A 16,406-nucleotide genomic window follows, 5' to 3' on the forward strand; every position below is an offset into this window, starting at 1 on the left:
ACCTCACTGACTGAGAATGGAGAAAAAGAGAAGGTGTGATTAACTGAGGATTGACTTGTAGGAGGGATTTGATTTGTAGAAGTTTGGTTATTAAGTGAAGTGGCTGATCTTCCATTAGTAATTGTGTCAAATAAAGAACCAGAAGCAACAAAATGTTTGTTGAGACAGTTCAGGATCTCGTGCTTATTTGACACAGGAACAGAGTTAACGAGAAGTTGTGATGGGAGGTCAGATGATTGGGGGGTGCCTGAGAGAGATTTGATGGTTTTCCAGAATCTGTTAGGGTCATTTAGATTTTTGGAGGTCTCAGATAAGAAATAGTTGCGTTTTGCTGCTTTGACAGAAGTTGTGCATTTATTCCTCATCTGTCGAAAGCTCAACCAATCAGTGTCTGAGCCAGATTTTCTCGCTGCAGCCCAAAGATGATCTCTCCTGTGCAGGAGGTCAGCTAGCTCTGGAGTAAACCAGCGGCTGTCTCGTCCCTTTATTCTGAACTGACGAAAAGGAGCATGTATGTTCAGGAAATAAATGAAATTATTATGGAAATAGTTCCAAGCAGAGTTCACGTCATCAGTTAACAGAATACGATGCCAGTCAAAGTGAGACAGATCCCAGAGGAATGACTGTTCACAAAAACGTTTCAAATCCCTTTTTTGAATTAATCTGGGCTTAGAAGGTGGAAGTTTAATATCTCTCAAAGCCGCTGTCACACAGTGATCACTCAAAAGATCAGCGAATACACCTGTACCAGGGAATTTGTGAGGCATATTAGTTAGAAACAGGTCTAAGATGGAGGATTTTTCAGGATGGTTTTTATTTAATCTGGTGGGAAAGTTGATCAGTTGGGTAAGTTTAAAAGTCAAGCAACATTCCTTGAATTTATCACAGAGGGGGGTCGACTTACACCAATCAATGTTGAGATCTCCAGCCAAAAAGATCTCTTTGAATTTTAAATTACCAAGAAATTCCTTCATGGCAGTTAATGCCTCAGGTGAAGCTGTGGGGGGGCGGTAGCAGCAGACTACAGTTAAAATCTGGCCTCCATTCAAGGTGATATTTACAGATAAGGCTTCAAACTGGTTTGGAATTGTTTTGGAAGTCACAAGACTAGAAACCAGAGAATCTCTAATGTAAATAATGACTCCACCCCCCCTTTTTTGACGATCACAGCGGTAGATGTTAAATCCATTGATTGCCACGTCATTATTCATTACAGATTTGTTCAGCCAGGATTCAGAAATAAAGATAACATCTGCCCCAGAAGAACTGACCAGGATTTTCAAAGCATCCAGTTTTTTTAAAGGCTACGAGCGTTTACATGCAGAAAATGAAGCCCAGAGGCGTTTTTAAAGTCATTTGGTGTACTGTAATTAGTGGGGGGTCCAGGGTTGGGCTGAATCCCTGAGAGCAGTAACAACATTATTATCAGACATTTTCTTGAGTTTTTTGTGACTGATGTGCAATTACAGGAGTTAATAGTGTGACAATTAGCCCCCATAATCAAACCATGAGAAACATTAATGAAGACGCGATCATTCAGAACCCAAAAACAGTGAAAGTTGCAGTGATGGACAGATACAGGTGTATTAACAAGATTCAGAGACTCTAGATCATCTGAGAACTGAAAATAGTGACAGTAATATGAATGATGCAGAAAAGTTTCAGACCATAAAACGTCACAGTTCAAATGGGCAAACAAACCCAACAAGTTGGCCCAACTGCAGTTTGAGTTGGGCTGAGGGGGGCTCCGGCCCCCCAGTGAAGATGGATGGATGGATGGAAGGATGGATGCTCCCATGGGAAACAGAAGTTGGGTCCAGAATCAACAGGCCGAAACAGAAACAGATAATTCGCAGCAAATAGCAGAGCGAGCTGCCAGAAAATCCTCCTGAAGTGAAAGGCATGATCCAAGCTCGTTTCAGGTCAACAGGGGCCAAGAGCGTGATCCGGAATAAAATTAATTATTATCCAGGTGAGTTTGGATGGAGGCCTGCAGCAGCTCCGATACAAACTCCAAACTTCTCTCGAGCACCACGCAGACCTGCTCCTCCGCGCTGCTCCTCCGCTTCTCAACACCCGACAGCACGGGGCACCCCTGGTGAAAAGCTAGACTGACCGGAGAGGCTGAGGCTGAAGTCGGCAACTTGTCCGGTCCGGTTCTGCTCCAGTTCGGCTCCGGCGCTCCAAGCATGAGAGACGAAGAGGCTGAAGATATCCCTGGCCCGGTTCTGCTCCGGTCCGGCGGCCCAGTCTGGCGGCGCGGTTCTGCTCCGGTCCGGCGGCCCAGTCTGGCGGCGCGGTTCTGCTCTGGTCCGGCGGCCCAGTCCGGCGGCCCAGTCCGGTGGCCCAGTCCGGCGGCGCTTCAAAGCACCGGAGCGTCTCCTCCAGGTGAACACAATGACTCCACGGAGGTGGATCGTCCTTCGGTAAAAGTAACGGGCTGTTCACTGAAGCTGAGACCGGCTCTGTTGAAGACGAAATCCCCCACAGCCACCTTGGTTCGGTTCTGGTCCAATTCGAGGGACACAGGTACACTTCCCCCACACCTATGGAGACACCACGAGGGCCAGTCCAGCAGAAAACGAGCGAAATACCACCCGGCGATATTTGTCGGAACCAGGTAGAACCACAAAGGTCCAGATAAGAGTTCGTTGAGGTCCAGAGAGAGAGAGAAAAAAACACCGGATCTTCGTGCGTCGACTCCCCAGCTCGAGGGGTCACCTGGCCGGCAGGGTGTGCTCAGAGTGACCGATGGGGGGAGCGGCCGATCGGTCCTGGGCCAAAATTATTATTATTATTTTTTTTTTTGGACGGTCCCGTCTGGCTCTCTGAGTCACTGAACACCGAATTCGTTTGGAAGGAGGACCAGCTTTAGTCCGGTTCGAAAAACGGGTCAGTTTGATGATAAAAGACTGCAGAGAAGCCGGAGGGAGCTGCTGTCCATCAGCTCGCCGGAAGTGAAGTGCACATAGCTAAGACACGGTCCCATCTCAGCTGTGGAACAATACGGCTAAAGCGTTAGCCGTCTTGTTAGCCGCTAATGACCGTGTCTTAGCTATATGACAAACTTCTGAATTATTAATGTCGCGCTCCACTGTGAGAGACATAATCTAAAAAATAAAATAAAATTTGGAAATAACAATATATGATTTTTAAAAATAATTTATTTGCGTATTACTGCTGCAAATAAGTATTTGGACACCTGTGAAATTCATTGTTAATATTTGGTACAGTAGCCTTTGTTTGAGTCAGAGTCAGAGTCAGAGAGTCAGATTGCAATTAGAGGTCAAACGTTTTCTGTAGTTTTTCACCAGGTTTGCGCACACTGCAGCTGGGATTTTGGCCCATTCCTCCACACAGATCTTCTTTAGATCAGCCAGGTTTCTGGGCTGTCGCTGAGAAACATGGAGTTTGAGCTCCAACCAAAGATTTTCTCTAGTGTCTATGTCTGGAGACTGGCTAGGCCGCTCCAGAAACTTGATATGCTTCTTACAGAGCCACTCCTTGGTTATCCTGGCTGTGTGCTTCAGATCATTGTCATGTTGAAAGACCCAGCCACGACACATCGTCAATGCTCTTAACTGAGGGAAGGAGGTTGTTCCCCAAAATCTCGCAATACATGGCCCCGGTCATCCTCTCCTTTATACAGTGCAGTCATCCTGTCCCATGTGCAGAAAAACACCCCCAAAGCATGATGCGTCCACCCCCATGCTTCACAATAGGGATGGTGTTTTTGGGATAGTACTCATCATTCTTCGTCCTCCAAACACGGCGAGTGGATTTAAGACCAAAAAGTTCTATTTTTGTCTCATCTGACCACATAACTTTCTCTCATGACTCCTCTGGATCATCCAAATGGTCATGGGCAAACTTAAGACGGGCCTGGACGTGTGCTGATTTAAGCAGGGGAACTTTTCTTTAGTATGCATTAGGGTTGCAACTAACGATTATTTCAATAATCAAGCCATCGGCCGATTATTTTTTTGATTAATCGATGAAGCGGCAAAAACCCCAACATTTTAATTTCCGCCCCTTTATTCCAAAATTGAACATTTGACTGACATAGCAATTCGCACAAAAAAACAGGTTGCTATTTGACTATTCTGTTAGTAAAATATTGAATAATAAAAAAAAAGTTAGTCAAATAGCTTAAAAAAATAAATGTACACAAAAATATATACAAATGTCTGCTTTATACCTGCACAATATATAACTACTTTGTAAAATGTGCCCTTGAGGGAAGAGTGTAACCTGGATTAAAAGTGTATATTATTGTAACCTGGATTAAAAATGTGGATTATTGTAACCTGGATTAAAAGTGTGGATCATTGTAGTGAAGCCTTGGTCTTCAACCATCGACAGAGCCCTTGTGTCAGTGACGCTCATTTAAGGATTTTTCAGTGAAGACAGCTGCTGCTGTGGTGTCCATGATGTCTGTCCATCATGAAGGCTGTCATTGTTTGTTGTTGTTTTCTGGAATGAGACAGTACATATGTATTATAGCATAATTTACAGCAACTCAAGAAATGCCTTGTTTCACTTAGTGTTAGGTTCAGGCAAATAAGTAGCTAAAAGAGCAATTAAACACACACACACACACACACACACACACACACACACACATATATATAAAATACTTAATTACATACACTTGAGTAGATGTAATAAATTACTTTAATTCCTGTTTAAATGCATTCATCCATATCTGCAGTATCTTCAGACTTTGCCAGCAAATTAAAAGTTGAAGCTTAATCATTAAATTATCTTTGTGTTAGATTTACTTATAAATCATATTTAAACACTGCTTGTACCAATTAAATAAAATAAAAAGTAACACGTTCTCTATCACCGTCATTAATCAGCTAACAAACAAGCAGCAGCTTCAGCTACAGAGAGACTGACGTTACGTTTTCTCACTTGGAAACAGAACAATGTGTTATATTGTAGAGACTCACCTGCCAATACATGAGTTGGGAGTGAGACGAGTTGTATCTGCTGCTGCTCCTTCGTCCTCCTCGTGACTCGGACATGTTTACATCTATCTCTCTGGTTCTCCTGTGTCGTGTCGTCACTTTTCAAAGCAGCATGTTTCTCAGTTTTTATCTTTGTGAAGTTCTCCCACACTTTGGAGGACTTGGGTTGAACAGTTTTCGCTGCGTTGGTCATTTGTAAAATGTACTTAATTTCCTTTGAAAACACCGCCTCTGCTCTGCTTCCACCTCCCCCCTCGCTCTGTTCAACTCACGCTGCAGAGTTTATATATATTTTTTTACTTTATTCAGTCAGTCAGCATTGACAATGAACTGCAGGTGAACAAAACAGCTCTGCAACACCGTGAAAGACGCATAATCGTGCGACACAACGAATCGATAATGAAATTCGTTGCCAATGCTTTTAATCATCGATTTTTATCGATTTTATCGATTCGTTGTTGCAGCCCTAGTATGCATGATTTTAAACTATGACGTCTGTTTTATGAAATTTCTTATACAAGGTTCGTGAACGGTCGGCCCCGATAATTCACACGAGAGGAAAATGAAACACAAGTAGACTGTCCTGCTAGAATAATAGTGTCATTTTATTAATCTGCCACAGAAAAACAGCCAAGCAAAAACATGTACACTCGTACACTCTTAACACACAAATTGATATGAAAGTCCTCTCACCGTTGACACTTAGTCGGGAAGCCTTCTACCCAATGACAGGAAATCACACCAAACTGCTGGGCACCGCGCGCTGGCCCTCAGCAAGACTTCTGACTCTCCTTGCCTGTCACACCTCCTATATACCCCTCCCTGACCGGATCGCGTGAGAGCAGTGAAAAACAAGTTTGATGGTTGTCAGGAGGACAGACAGAAAGTCGGTATCTCATTAAAACATGTTTTCCATCATCAAAGCAGTCTGTACAACAGAGCGATGGCTCATAAAAACATGTCTTTCAAACCCAAAGTCGTGGGTGGATGAAAGACCTGTCTACATCAAACTCTGGGTCACTGTGTAGTGAACTAAGCCTCAGGTCAAAACCTGATCCTGGGACAGGAACTGTTATTTCATTGATTTGAGTCCAGAAATACAAATTAAGCATCCAGAGACTTTCTAAGTGTGTCCTGCACTAAATCAATTGAAAGAACACTCTCTTTCATATTATCATTACTATTTTACAAATGTCTTGATAATCAAAAGTGTGTTTAGTTCAAACCATTTTAAATGTTGAAGTGAACTACTCACTTTAAATCAACTGTGAAACAGTATTAATGATTTTTAATCCTCATTCAAAGTAGAAATCAAGTTAAAATGCCTGTTACAAGTAATTATGCATTTTGATCTTCTGTCTGAAATGAGAAGTTGTGATGTCGGTCAAAAGTCAAGAAAACTGTCAAAAACATGTTTATCGTAACGAAATGTCATGTTTAACTCTCTCAGATAGATAGAAGGAGACTGGCTCCTAAATGTCTCTGTTTCTTCAAAACATTTCTCTGTCTGTTCCAAAAACATTTCTCCGTCTGTTCCAAAAACATTCAGCTGTTTTTCTGACTTGTAATAACCTCTTACGTCACTAAAACCACACCCCTATTGGTTCGTTCAACCAATCAGGAAGTTCTCAGAGGAACCGGAAGTGACCTCTTTAAAAGGATCGACACTTCCTAGTTCCAAGCAGAACAAGTTCCAGAGCGGAACAAGAGTTCCAAGCAGAACAACGTTCCAGACATGAACCAAAGTTCTGAGAGCAGAACCGAACGAAAGTTCTGAAGTGCTGGAGTTAAGTTAGTTGGGAGTTCTTTCGAGTCTCGTGGGGATTATGGAATCTTCCACATCTGAGTGGAACTCTGACGGGCTCACAACTCATGTGAGTCCACCTGGGAGGTGAGCGTGCTGTTGAACGAAGTACTCTCACGACTCCTGAGGTCACAGCTGTTCTTACGGAGACGCTGAAAAGAGTTGAAAGAAAACTCTACACCGGAGCCGAAACTATCGTCTGCAAAGGTAAAAGAGTCGATCTTCACTTGCGAGTGTACCGTGGGTTAAGCTGCATCCAAAGGAGCGTGTTGTTTCTGGTTATAACAGACACATTCCCTCACCCATCTCTCTCCATTTAAACTTCATTTTCCCATCTTTAAAACTCTTCTATCTGCCAGTAATTAATCCAGATATTTTCAGAAATGTCTGTTGTATTTTAGTTGCAAGTAAGAAATCATGGCCGTATGATTTCTCATTGTAAAGCTCATTAATTAAGCTGTGTTAATTGTAATCAATCTGTCAATTAATGTAAATGTGTGATGTGTTTTAAATCGTTTTTAATTAAACGGCTCACTGTTGTTGGTGAGTCAGAAATTTAAACACGTTTCCGTCCACATTTAATCATTCAAGGCACGATAGTCCTCAGTCCAGAAAAATGAAAGAATCCGTTTAAATTATGGATAATATCAGACAGGTATCATTCATTACAACTGTAACCATAAGATGGGCCAGATCCCACGGTTAGAGCATCCCCCGGAGGCTCACTTTTAATTACTCCAAAACACATCTGCAGCACAGGCCTGACTTTGGACAGATAAGCTGCATATAAAGTGAGTATAAGTATAAATTGACATAAAAGCATCAAAATAATCATTCCTATATCAACGTCTTAGTGTATTACCCACAGTAACCTTGGAAACAGTGGTGCCAGTTCTCTTCAGGTTATTGACCATCTCCTCCCGTGTAGTTCTGGGCTGATTCCTCACCTTTCTTAGGATCATTGATACGCCACGAGGTGAGATCTTGCATGGAGCCCCAGTCCGAGGAAGATTGACAGTCATGTTTAGCTTCTTCCATTTTCTAATAATTGCTCCAACAGTTCATCTTTTTTCACCAAACTGCTTGGCAATTGCCATGTAGCTCTTTCCAGCCTTGTGGAGGTCTACAATTTTGTCTCTGGTGTCTTTGGACAGCTCTTTGGTCTTAGCCATGTTAGTAGTTGGAGTCTTACTGATTGTGTGGGGTGGTCAGGTGTCTTTATGCAGCTAATGACCTCAAACAGGTGCTTCTCATTTAGAATAATAAGTAGAGTGGAGGTGGACTTTTTAGAGGCGGACTACCAGGTCTTTGAGGGCCAGAATTGTTGCTGAATGGCAGGGGTTCAAATACTTATTTGCAGCAGTAGTACACAAATAAATTATTAAAAATCATACAATGTAATTTCCAGATTTTCTTTTTAGATTATGTCTCTCACAGTAGACATGCACCTAAGATGAAAATTTCAGACCCCTCCATGATTTCTAAGTGGGAGAACTTGCAAAGTCGCAGGGTGTTCAAATACTTATTTTCCTCACTGTATATATACTTATTGTGGGTCTTCATAGTACAGATCCCCTGAGATCAACCAGGGACTGCTGTATTCTAAAGTTGAGTTTTCTGTAAACCTGAGGCTAAACTGGATGTTAAACACCAATCATACTGCTAAATAAAAAGTGATCTTATAAATGTCTGCAGATTGTCACGTCACACCTCAAGTGGTTGAGAACGTAAAGATTTAATGTTGTGTTGATTGAATGATACAAACTCTACAAAGTCTCTTTCAATTCTAGCTTGTAAGACAACAAAACAGGAAAACGTTGTTAAAGCTGCTCAAGGAGCCGTTCCCTCCCCATGGCTGTGTTTCAGGTGGAGTCCAGTCAGCTGCCCTCTATGATGGAGACACAGATGAAAACATCCAAAGCAAAGGCAGAGAAGAGACTGAAGGAGACAGCAGAGAGTCCGGCTCCAGAATCTGGTCCAGGACCAGCACAGCCTGCACTGAGCTTACAGGGTGAGTCCAGTTCAGTCACATTTAGAGGTGCTGACTCAGCGTTCAAGTCACTTGTCTCCTGTTTATAGTTTCTTCCAAACTGGTTTGTTTTTACACTACCAGATAAAGCTTCATGAAGCTTCATCTGGTAGTGTGAAAACAACCAGATGGTTGTGATTTTTCAAACCTTTATCTGAGGAGCAGACTGTTTTGAATTTAACTCCATCACAGAACTCTCATCTTGAGCAAGCATGAAGGTGACAGTGGAAAGGAAAAACTCCCTAATGAGGAAGAAACCTTTAGCAGAACTAGGCTCAGGACAAACGACCATCTTCTTTAACCGGCTGGGTTTGGTAGGAACAGATACACAATTGCAGGTCGAGAATCATATGTTAAGATACAAACCGGATTCCAAAAAAGTTGGGACACTAAACAAATTGTGAATAAAAACTGAATGCAATGATGTGGAGGTGCCAGCATCTAATATTTTATTCAGAATAGAACACAAATCACAGATCAAAAGTTTAAACTGAGAGAATGTATCATTTTAAGGAAAAAATCTGTTGTTTCCAAATTTCATGGCGTCAAAAATCCCAAAAAAGTTGGGACAAGTCCATTTTTACCACTGTGTGGCATCCCCCTTCTTCTTACAACACTCAACAGACATCTGGGGACAGAGGAGACCAGTTTCTCAAGTTTAGTGCAAACGTGCAGTGCAAACGTCTGAGCTTGTGGAGTGTTAAAGATGGGAGCTGGCTGCGGGCCACTGGATCCGGAAACGCCCTCCAGCCCATGTCTTTTCCCCCGGCTCGAACCTCCCTCAGAAGTGGCAACTCATGCTAACAAATAAATCAAGGAAACGTCAATTAAGTTCTATCAATTATATTAAAATAGGCAGGAGAAGATTACAGTTTTACAACGCTGGACTCTCCGTACCGTGACGCTTTCACAGACCCGGAAGAGCCTCGATGTCTCGTCTCATTACTCCTTTGTAGGGTCCTAGGCTCTGCCTTCGCAGAAGGGGGAGCTCAACCTGTCAGTGTATGAGGGGGCGTGTCTAAGTGTGGTCTTATGTGGACTGACGTGTTAGGAAAAATATGAGACGGTGCTTCAAAGCTTTTCTACGTGATGTGGCAAGCAGATTAAACTGTTTGACTGATATTGAAATCCCAGGGAGACTCTCTTGAGAGCTGCTGGCCCAGTTTAACCCAGTCAGAACCGGGTCATAATTTCATTATAATCCAGTCTCTGAGCAGATCAAAACCATAGGATCAGTCTAAATAAGAAATATCTTAACAGGAGCTTGCTTAGAAATGGCTTCCTCTTTGCACTGTAGAGTTTCAGCTAGCAACGGCGGATGGCACGGTGGATTGTGTTCACTGACAATGCTTTCTGGAAGTATTCCTGAGCCCATTCTGTTATTTCCTTGACAGTGGCATTCCTGTTTGAGGTGCAGTGACGTTTAAGGGCCCGGAGATCACGAGCATCCAGTAGAGTTTTACGGCCTTGACCTTTACGCACAGCGATTGTTCCAGATTCTCTGAATCTTTTGATGATGTTATACACGGTTGATGATGATACCTTAAAAGTCTTTGCTATTTTACGCTGGGTAACACCATTCTGGTATTGCTGCACTATCTTTCTGCGTAACAATGGTGGAATTGTTGATCCTCTTACCATCTTGGCTTTTGAGAGACACTGACACTCTGAGAAGGTCTTTTTATATCCAATCATGTTGTCAATTGACCTAATTAGCGTTAATTGGTCTTCCAGCTGTTCGTTATATGCTCAATTTCCTTTTTCCAGCCACTTATTGCTACTTGTCCCAACTTTTTTGGGATTTGTTGACACTGTGAAATTTTGAATCAACATATTTTTCCTTTTAAATGTTACATTTACTCAGATTAAACTTTTGATCTGTCGTCTATGTTATATTACGAATAAAATATTGACATTTGCCATCTCCACATCATTGCATTCAGTTTTTATTCACAATTTGTTTAGTGTCCCAACTTTTTTGGAATCTGGTTTGTAGAAATAGTATCAAATGAAAACTATTCAATTTTAAAGGGCTCCACGATTAGTTGTAACAACAAACTTTATTTGAGGAATTATTAAATATTAAATATTAATTATTAATATTTTAGATGTAAAAACAATACAGTAAAATTTTTGTATTCTGTTTAGCTTTTATAAATTTAAATAAAATATTTAGGGATGGGGCCGATCCAGTATCGGTATCGGCCTCCGATACCAGCATAATTTACATATTGGATTTTTCCGATCCACCTGCCGATATTTCCTACCCATGATGCATGTTGGCTTCAAACTACGGAATGGATTTCCTGAACGGCGGCGTGTCTCATGAACCCAGAGTAATAAGACCCGCCTCACATTCAAGAAATCCAGTTCATAGTTTGCAGCCATCTACAACATGAGGACTGAGTTAGCAGCACTGTGGCTAATGGCTAACCAACTTTTCATCTAAACATGTCCGCTGTGTGGAAGTATTTTGCATTAGAAACACCACAAAACAAGACAGCAACGTGCAATGTCTGCAGAGCCATAGCGCCACATTAAACTGCAGTAAAGTTAGTTTTACGTTGGACATTCAAGCTCCGTGGCTTCAGCGGGGCGCTGCTCTTTGCTCAACCGGAAAGAGGCGACTCGACCCTGGCCAGCTGCGTCCAATCTGCCCCATTCAGTCTGCCCGTCTCCGAGGAGGGACAGACTTGAGCGCGGCTGCCCCAAATCAGGCTGCCTGTTTTGGATTGAACAAGAAGAAGACATCGCTGAAACCACGGAGCTCAAATGTTTACCGAGAAGTTGCTAAACTTGATCATAATTCATGACCAACCCCTATCAGTTGTGGAAAACGAAGGATTTCACAGCTTGATACTTGCATCCAAGATATAGTTTACCCTCCAGGAGATATTTATCAGTACGACAGTAAACAATCATAAAAAAACGTATGATTTGAAAATTATATTAAAAACAAAAACAGCTACATTATAAAGTGATGTAAAATACTAAAAACAGGAATATGTCTGTTGGTTTATGCCATGAACTTAGCAGATGTTTGAAGCCATTTAACATTTTTATTTAATTTAATTCATTCATTTAAAAGAAACAAAATTTAAAAAAAATCATGAAAAAGAAAACATTGAAGAGTGCAGAAAGAAAAAAAAATCTTATATCTGCCCCTTATTTAAATAAATATAAAATAACTTTAAACAATCACTTAAAATTAATCACTTTAATATCCACTTTAAAGCTTGGAATAACAAGAAACATGTTTTGTGTTAGCAGAATTTAATTCTAACTTTAAAACTTATCCAAAATTAATAAAACTTACCTCAAGTTGCCTTTTTGGACATGCATGCATATATTTGTACAAAATGTACTTGAGAGGAGATTATTACAGCTTCATATAAAATCAATGATGATCATGATATCGGAACTGGATCGGTATCGGCCGGTGTTCAGGATTAGGTATCGGGATCGGATCGGAAGTTTAAAAAAAGTGGATCGGTGCATCACTAAAAATATTGTCACACGGACGTTGCCATGTTTACACTGCAATGCATTCTGGGTAAATTATGGACCTAGGGCCTGTAGTGCTAGCACCGTCCAGCCAAAACAGCTATGAGTAACATTACTCCTTTTCAGTTTGAACCGGAGCGCGTTGAAATTGATGTCAATGTATTACTCACAAGGGGTAATGAAGATGAGGAGGACCAAATGGATGAAGAAGAAAGAGTTGGCCAAAGAAGTTGTTGTTTGTGCAGCCTGTCTCCATGTGGTCTATTTTTATTGGCTAAAATACATCTTCTGCCCACTGTACTGCTGCATCTGATGTACTGACAACAGTTTGTGTTTCAGCATTAGTAGTTGAAGACAATTGCAGTCAAGATTGTTGTATTATTAATATACATACAACATCTTAAAGTTGTGAAATAATAATAACAATAATAATAAATTAAACATGAAGCTGAAGTTGGTTTCCAATTGCAGCTTCCGATTCGGAAAATGGCTAAAGGGTGATTCCACTTTTCGCTACCATGAGCGTCTTTAATCTGTTCTAGTTTAAAGACTAAAATACTTAACCTGGACTAGATTATTCTACACTAATAGCAGAATAATTAAAACCTGCTCTCTGATTTGCAAACCTTTATCTGATTTGTGAAACTTCAATAAAGGGCGATTTCAACATATTTTTTTGAATAATTTGAGCAGAATTAAAAGTCAAAATAGGCAAATGTGTGTTTGTGTGTGGGTAAAGGGTCTCTACAATAAAACAAGCCTCAGTTAAAAACAATTATAAATACAAAACTTCAAATTTGTAAACATTATTAAACAGTTTTTTATTCTAGAGATTTGAACATCTCTATTTCTGCTCAGTTGCATGAGAAGCTCCTCTCTCACTGAAATAAAAGGCATTTTGAATCATTTGAAATGTTTTCTTCTTTTTTTTAAATACATGATCATTTTGGTCACTTAAATTAGAACAGATTAAAGACACTTAAGGTAGTGAAAAATTAGGGGAAATCGCCCTTTAGCCATTTCCAAAATTGGAAGCAGACTTCAGCTTCGTAAATGAAACGATAGATGAACACGTACCGCTGGTCGGACTGTGTGATCTGGTGAGTAGATGACGTGCTCTGTGTCTTGTGTCAGGTCAGATAGCACCTGTAAGCCCCCAGTATACTCCAGTGTACGTACGTCCGCGCGGAGGTACGCGGATGGTTGAGACTTCATACTCGAGCGTCCACCCAGAGCGGTTGCAGAGCAGCTCTGCAGACAAAGGGCGTTTACCTTCGGGACAAATTGAGGTAGCCGATTGGTCATTTGCTGACACGCCTACTGGATTGATTGACAGGTCAAAAAAAAAAACGAGAGCTGGCAGCCCCAGTCGCAGCGATGTATTATGTTTATATGTTGTTAATAAAAATTTCTAAAAAAATAAAATATAGGGAGCGCTGGTCCTGCAGCCCACACATCAGATCAGCCCAAAAAGAAATCTCCAGACCCTCCCGCAGCCTCGCTGGGATTGATTATAATTTGCTCGTGACAAATTCCTTCATTTCTCACAATTTGATGGCATCAATGGAGGAGGAAGAGATCACTTGCCTTTTGGCAAAAAAACAAAAGAGAAGGCCGGATCAGGGTTGAAGAAAGGGAATTTAATACATTGGTGTTGCATACAAAACAGTCCGTCACCGGGCAGTTTATTGTGCGACACCGCGTATGCGGTCGTAAAAATTGAGCTTTGCGTGGACATGCCCTGCGGAGGTATGCGCGTACCTCGAGTATGCTCGAGGTACGCGCGGGAATATGCTGGGGGTTTTATAGGGTCTGGTCTTTGGTCTGGTGTTGGATCCGTGATTTTACATTTGGTACCAGTGGCAGTGGGAATATCTAGAGAAGTAAGAGGGGGACAGTTGAACCCGGAGGCCTCCCTGTTTAATGATGGACGATTTCTTTTAATAAAGATGACCTCCTTTACTCCTCTCTCAAACCATCGTTCCTCTCTGTCCAGGATGTCATTGGTTCAGGTATGTTGACGACACCTGGGGTAAAATTAAATCTCAGGAAGTCCAACATTTTACTGACCACATCAACTCAATGGATAAATACTTCAAGTTCACACGAGAAGATGTAAAAAATGGCAAGTTGACTTTCTTGGACTGTGAGGTCTCAGTCCCTGATAGAGGACAATTGCAAACTGAGGTGTACCGCAAACCCACGCACACAGACCAGTATTTGCAGTTTGACTTCCATCACCCTTTGGAGCACAAGTTAGGAGTCATCAGGACTCTTATCACAGAGCAGACAGCATCCCCACTAACTCAGGAGCCAGGCAGAAGGAAAAGTCCCACACAAGACAGACTCTAGAGCAATGTGGATATCCTAACTGGGCCTTCCTGAAAGCAGAGAAGAAACCCAAACAGGACTCCAGCCAGCCATCAGGTGAAAAGGAGGAACCCAGACCCAGACCAGTGGTCATGCCATATGTTGCGGAAGTATCAGAGAAACTGAGACGTTTATTTTCTAAGCACAACGTCCCAGTGGCTTTTAAACCCCAAAACACATTACGGCAAAGACTTGTTCATCCCAAAGATCCAGTCCCCCGGCACAAACAGAGTAATATTGTGTGTGCTGTTCAGTGTCAGGAGGGCTGTGATCAGTCTTACATTGGGGAAACTTAACAGCCACTGGCCAAAAGGATAGTCCAGCACAGAAGATCAACATCATCAGGCCAGGACTCTGCGGTCTACACTCATCTCCAGGCCAGCGGTCACTCTTTCAGGGATGAAGATGTTCACATCCTGGATAGAGAGGAACGATGGTTTGAGAGAGAGGAGTAAAGGAGGCCATCTTTTTGAAAAGAAACCGTCCATCATTAAACATGGGTTGTGGCCTCCATGCTCAACTGTCCCCTCTTACAATGCTGTTATTGCTAGTATCACTCAGCCCCCTGTGAATAGCAAACAGCCATCAGTGTGCTAATGATTCATCGTTAGGCTGATGGTCCTCCTTGATTATGTGAGCAGCTGGTTTGGCTGTCAGCAGCAAACTGGTTGATCCACTGCAAGAGGGTGCTATTTATAAGACTGAGCTGAATACAGCACCTCAGACTGAGGAAATCTTTTAGATGAAAGACGAAACGTTTCTACAATTTTTTATTTATTTTTTGAATGTTCAGAGGACCAGATTAAACATTTTTAGATTTCCAGTTAGAGGAACATTAAGACGTTTCATTGTTGGATTACTGTATTTTGTAGAATTAATGTACCTTTCAGTTTATTTTTTAGGTTTGTTAGTTTGAAGTACTTTGTCAGATTACTGTAATTTGTCAGAATAACATAATTTTTGTAGTCACAGATAATTGTAGTTTGTCTGGACATGGAAAACAGAACGTGAGTAATGAAAATCTTTGAATTGGTTGAAAATCAGACCCCGCCATCCTGAACTCGTCAACAGAATCCATTTTAACTCGTTAGAAACAATCAGACATAGTTACTGTTTAACATTTGAGCTTTTGTGATCTGATCGGAATTTTTGTCCAGTTCGTATGTTTACGTTTTTTTATATATCAGTTGAACAGATTGTCTAAAGAATATGAGACAAAACGATATGATCGTATGAAACGACTGTGTTCTCAGGGAGGAACAGAAAGATCTCTTTGTCTCGTGGGTCATGTTTGATGTGGAAGAAGTTTTGGTCTTGTGTGTTGGAAGGACCGTTCTGTTTGACCATTTTGGTTCGTGATATTTGATTAAAGAGATTTGGAGGTTTATTTGACCTGGACTAAAGACCATTTACTCTACCATACACACATTCATACAGCACTCTAATACACACATTCATACAGCACTCTACTACACACAGATTCATAAAGCAATCTACCACACACACATTCATACAGCACTCTACAACACACACATTCATTCAACACTCTACAACACACACATTCATTCAACACTCTACTACACACATTCATAAAAAACTACTACACACACGTTCATACAACACTCTACTAGACACACATTTATACAGCACTCTACTACACACACATTCATACAGCACTCACTACACACACATTCATACAGCACTCTACTACACACATTCATTCATA

General features: G+C 41.4%; 1 protein-coding gene across 1 annotated transcript in view; it reads left to right on the forward strand.

The window, feature by feature from the left end:
• immt (inner membrane protein, mitochondrial (mitofilin)) overlaps positions 1-16,406 on the forward strand; it is a gene marked incomplete in the record, with an annotated part of 102,892 nt that overhangs the window by 12,361 nt on the left and 74,125 nt on the right. The window contains 1 exon segment of the mRNA XM_037676044.1: positions 8,644-8,788. Coding sequence (XP_037531972.1) covers positions 8,644-8,788 — 145 coding nt within the window.

The sequence above is a fragment of the Nematolebias whitei genome, chromosome 4, assembly GCF_014905685.2.
Source record: "Nematolebias whitei isolate Nwh7 chromosome 4, NemWhi1, whole genome shotgun sequence".
NCBI lineage: Eukaryota > Metazoa > Chordata > Actinopteri > Cyprinodontiformes > Rivulidae > Nematolebias > Nematolebias whitei.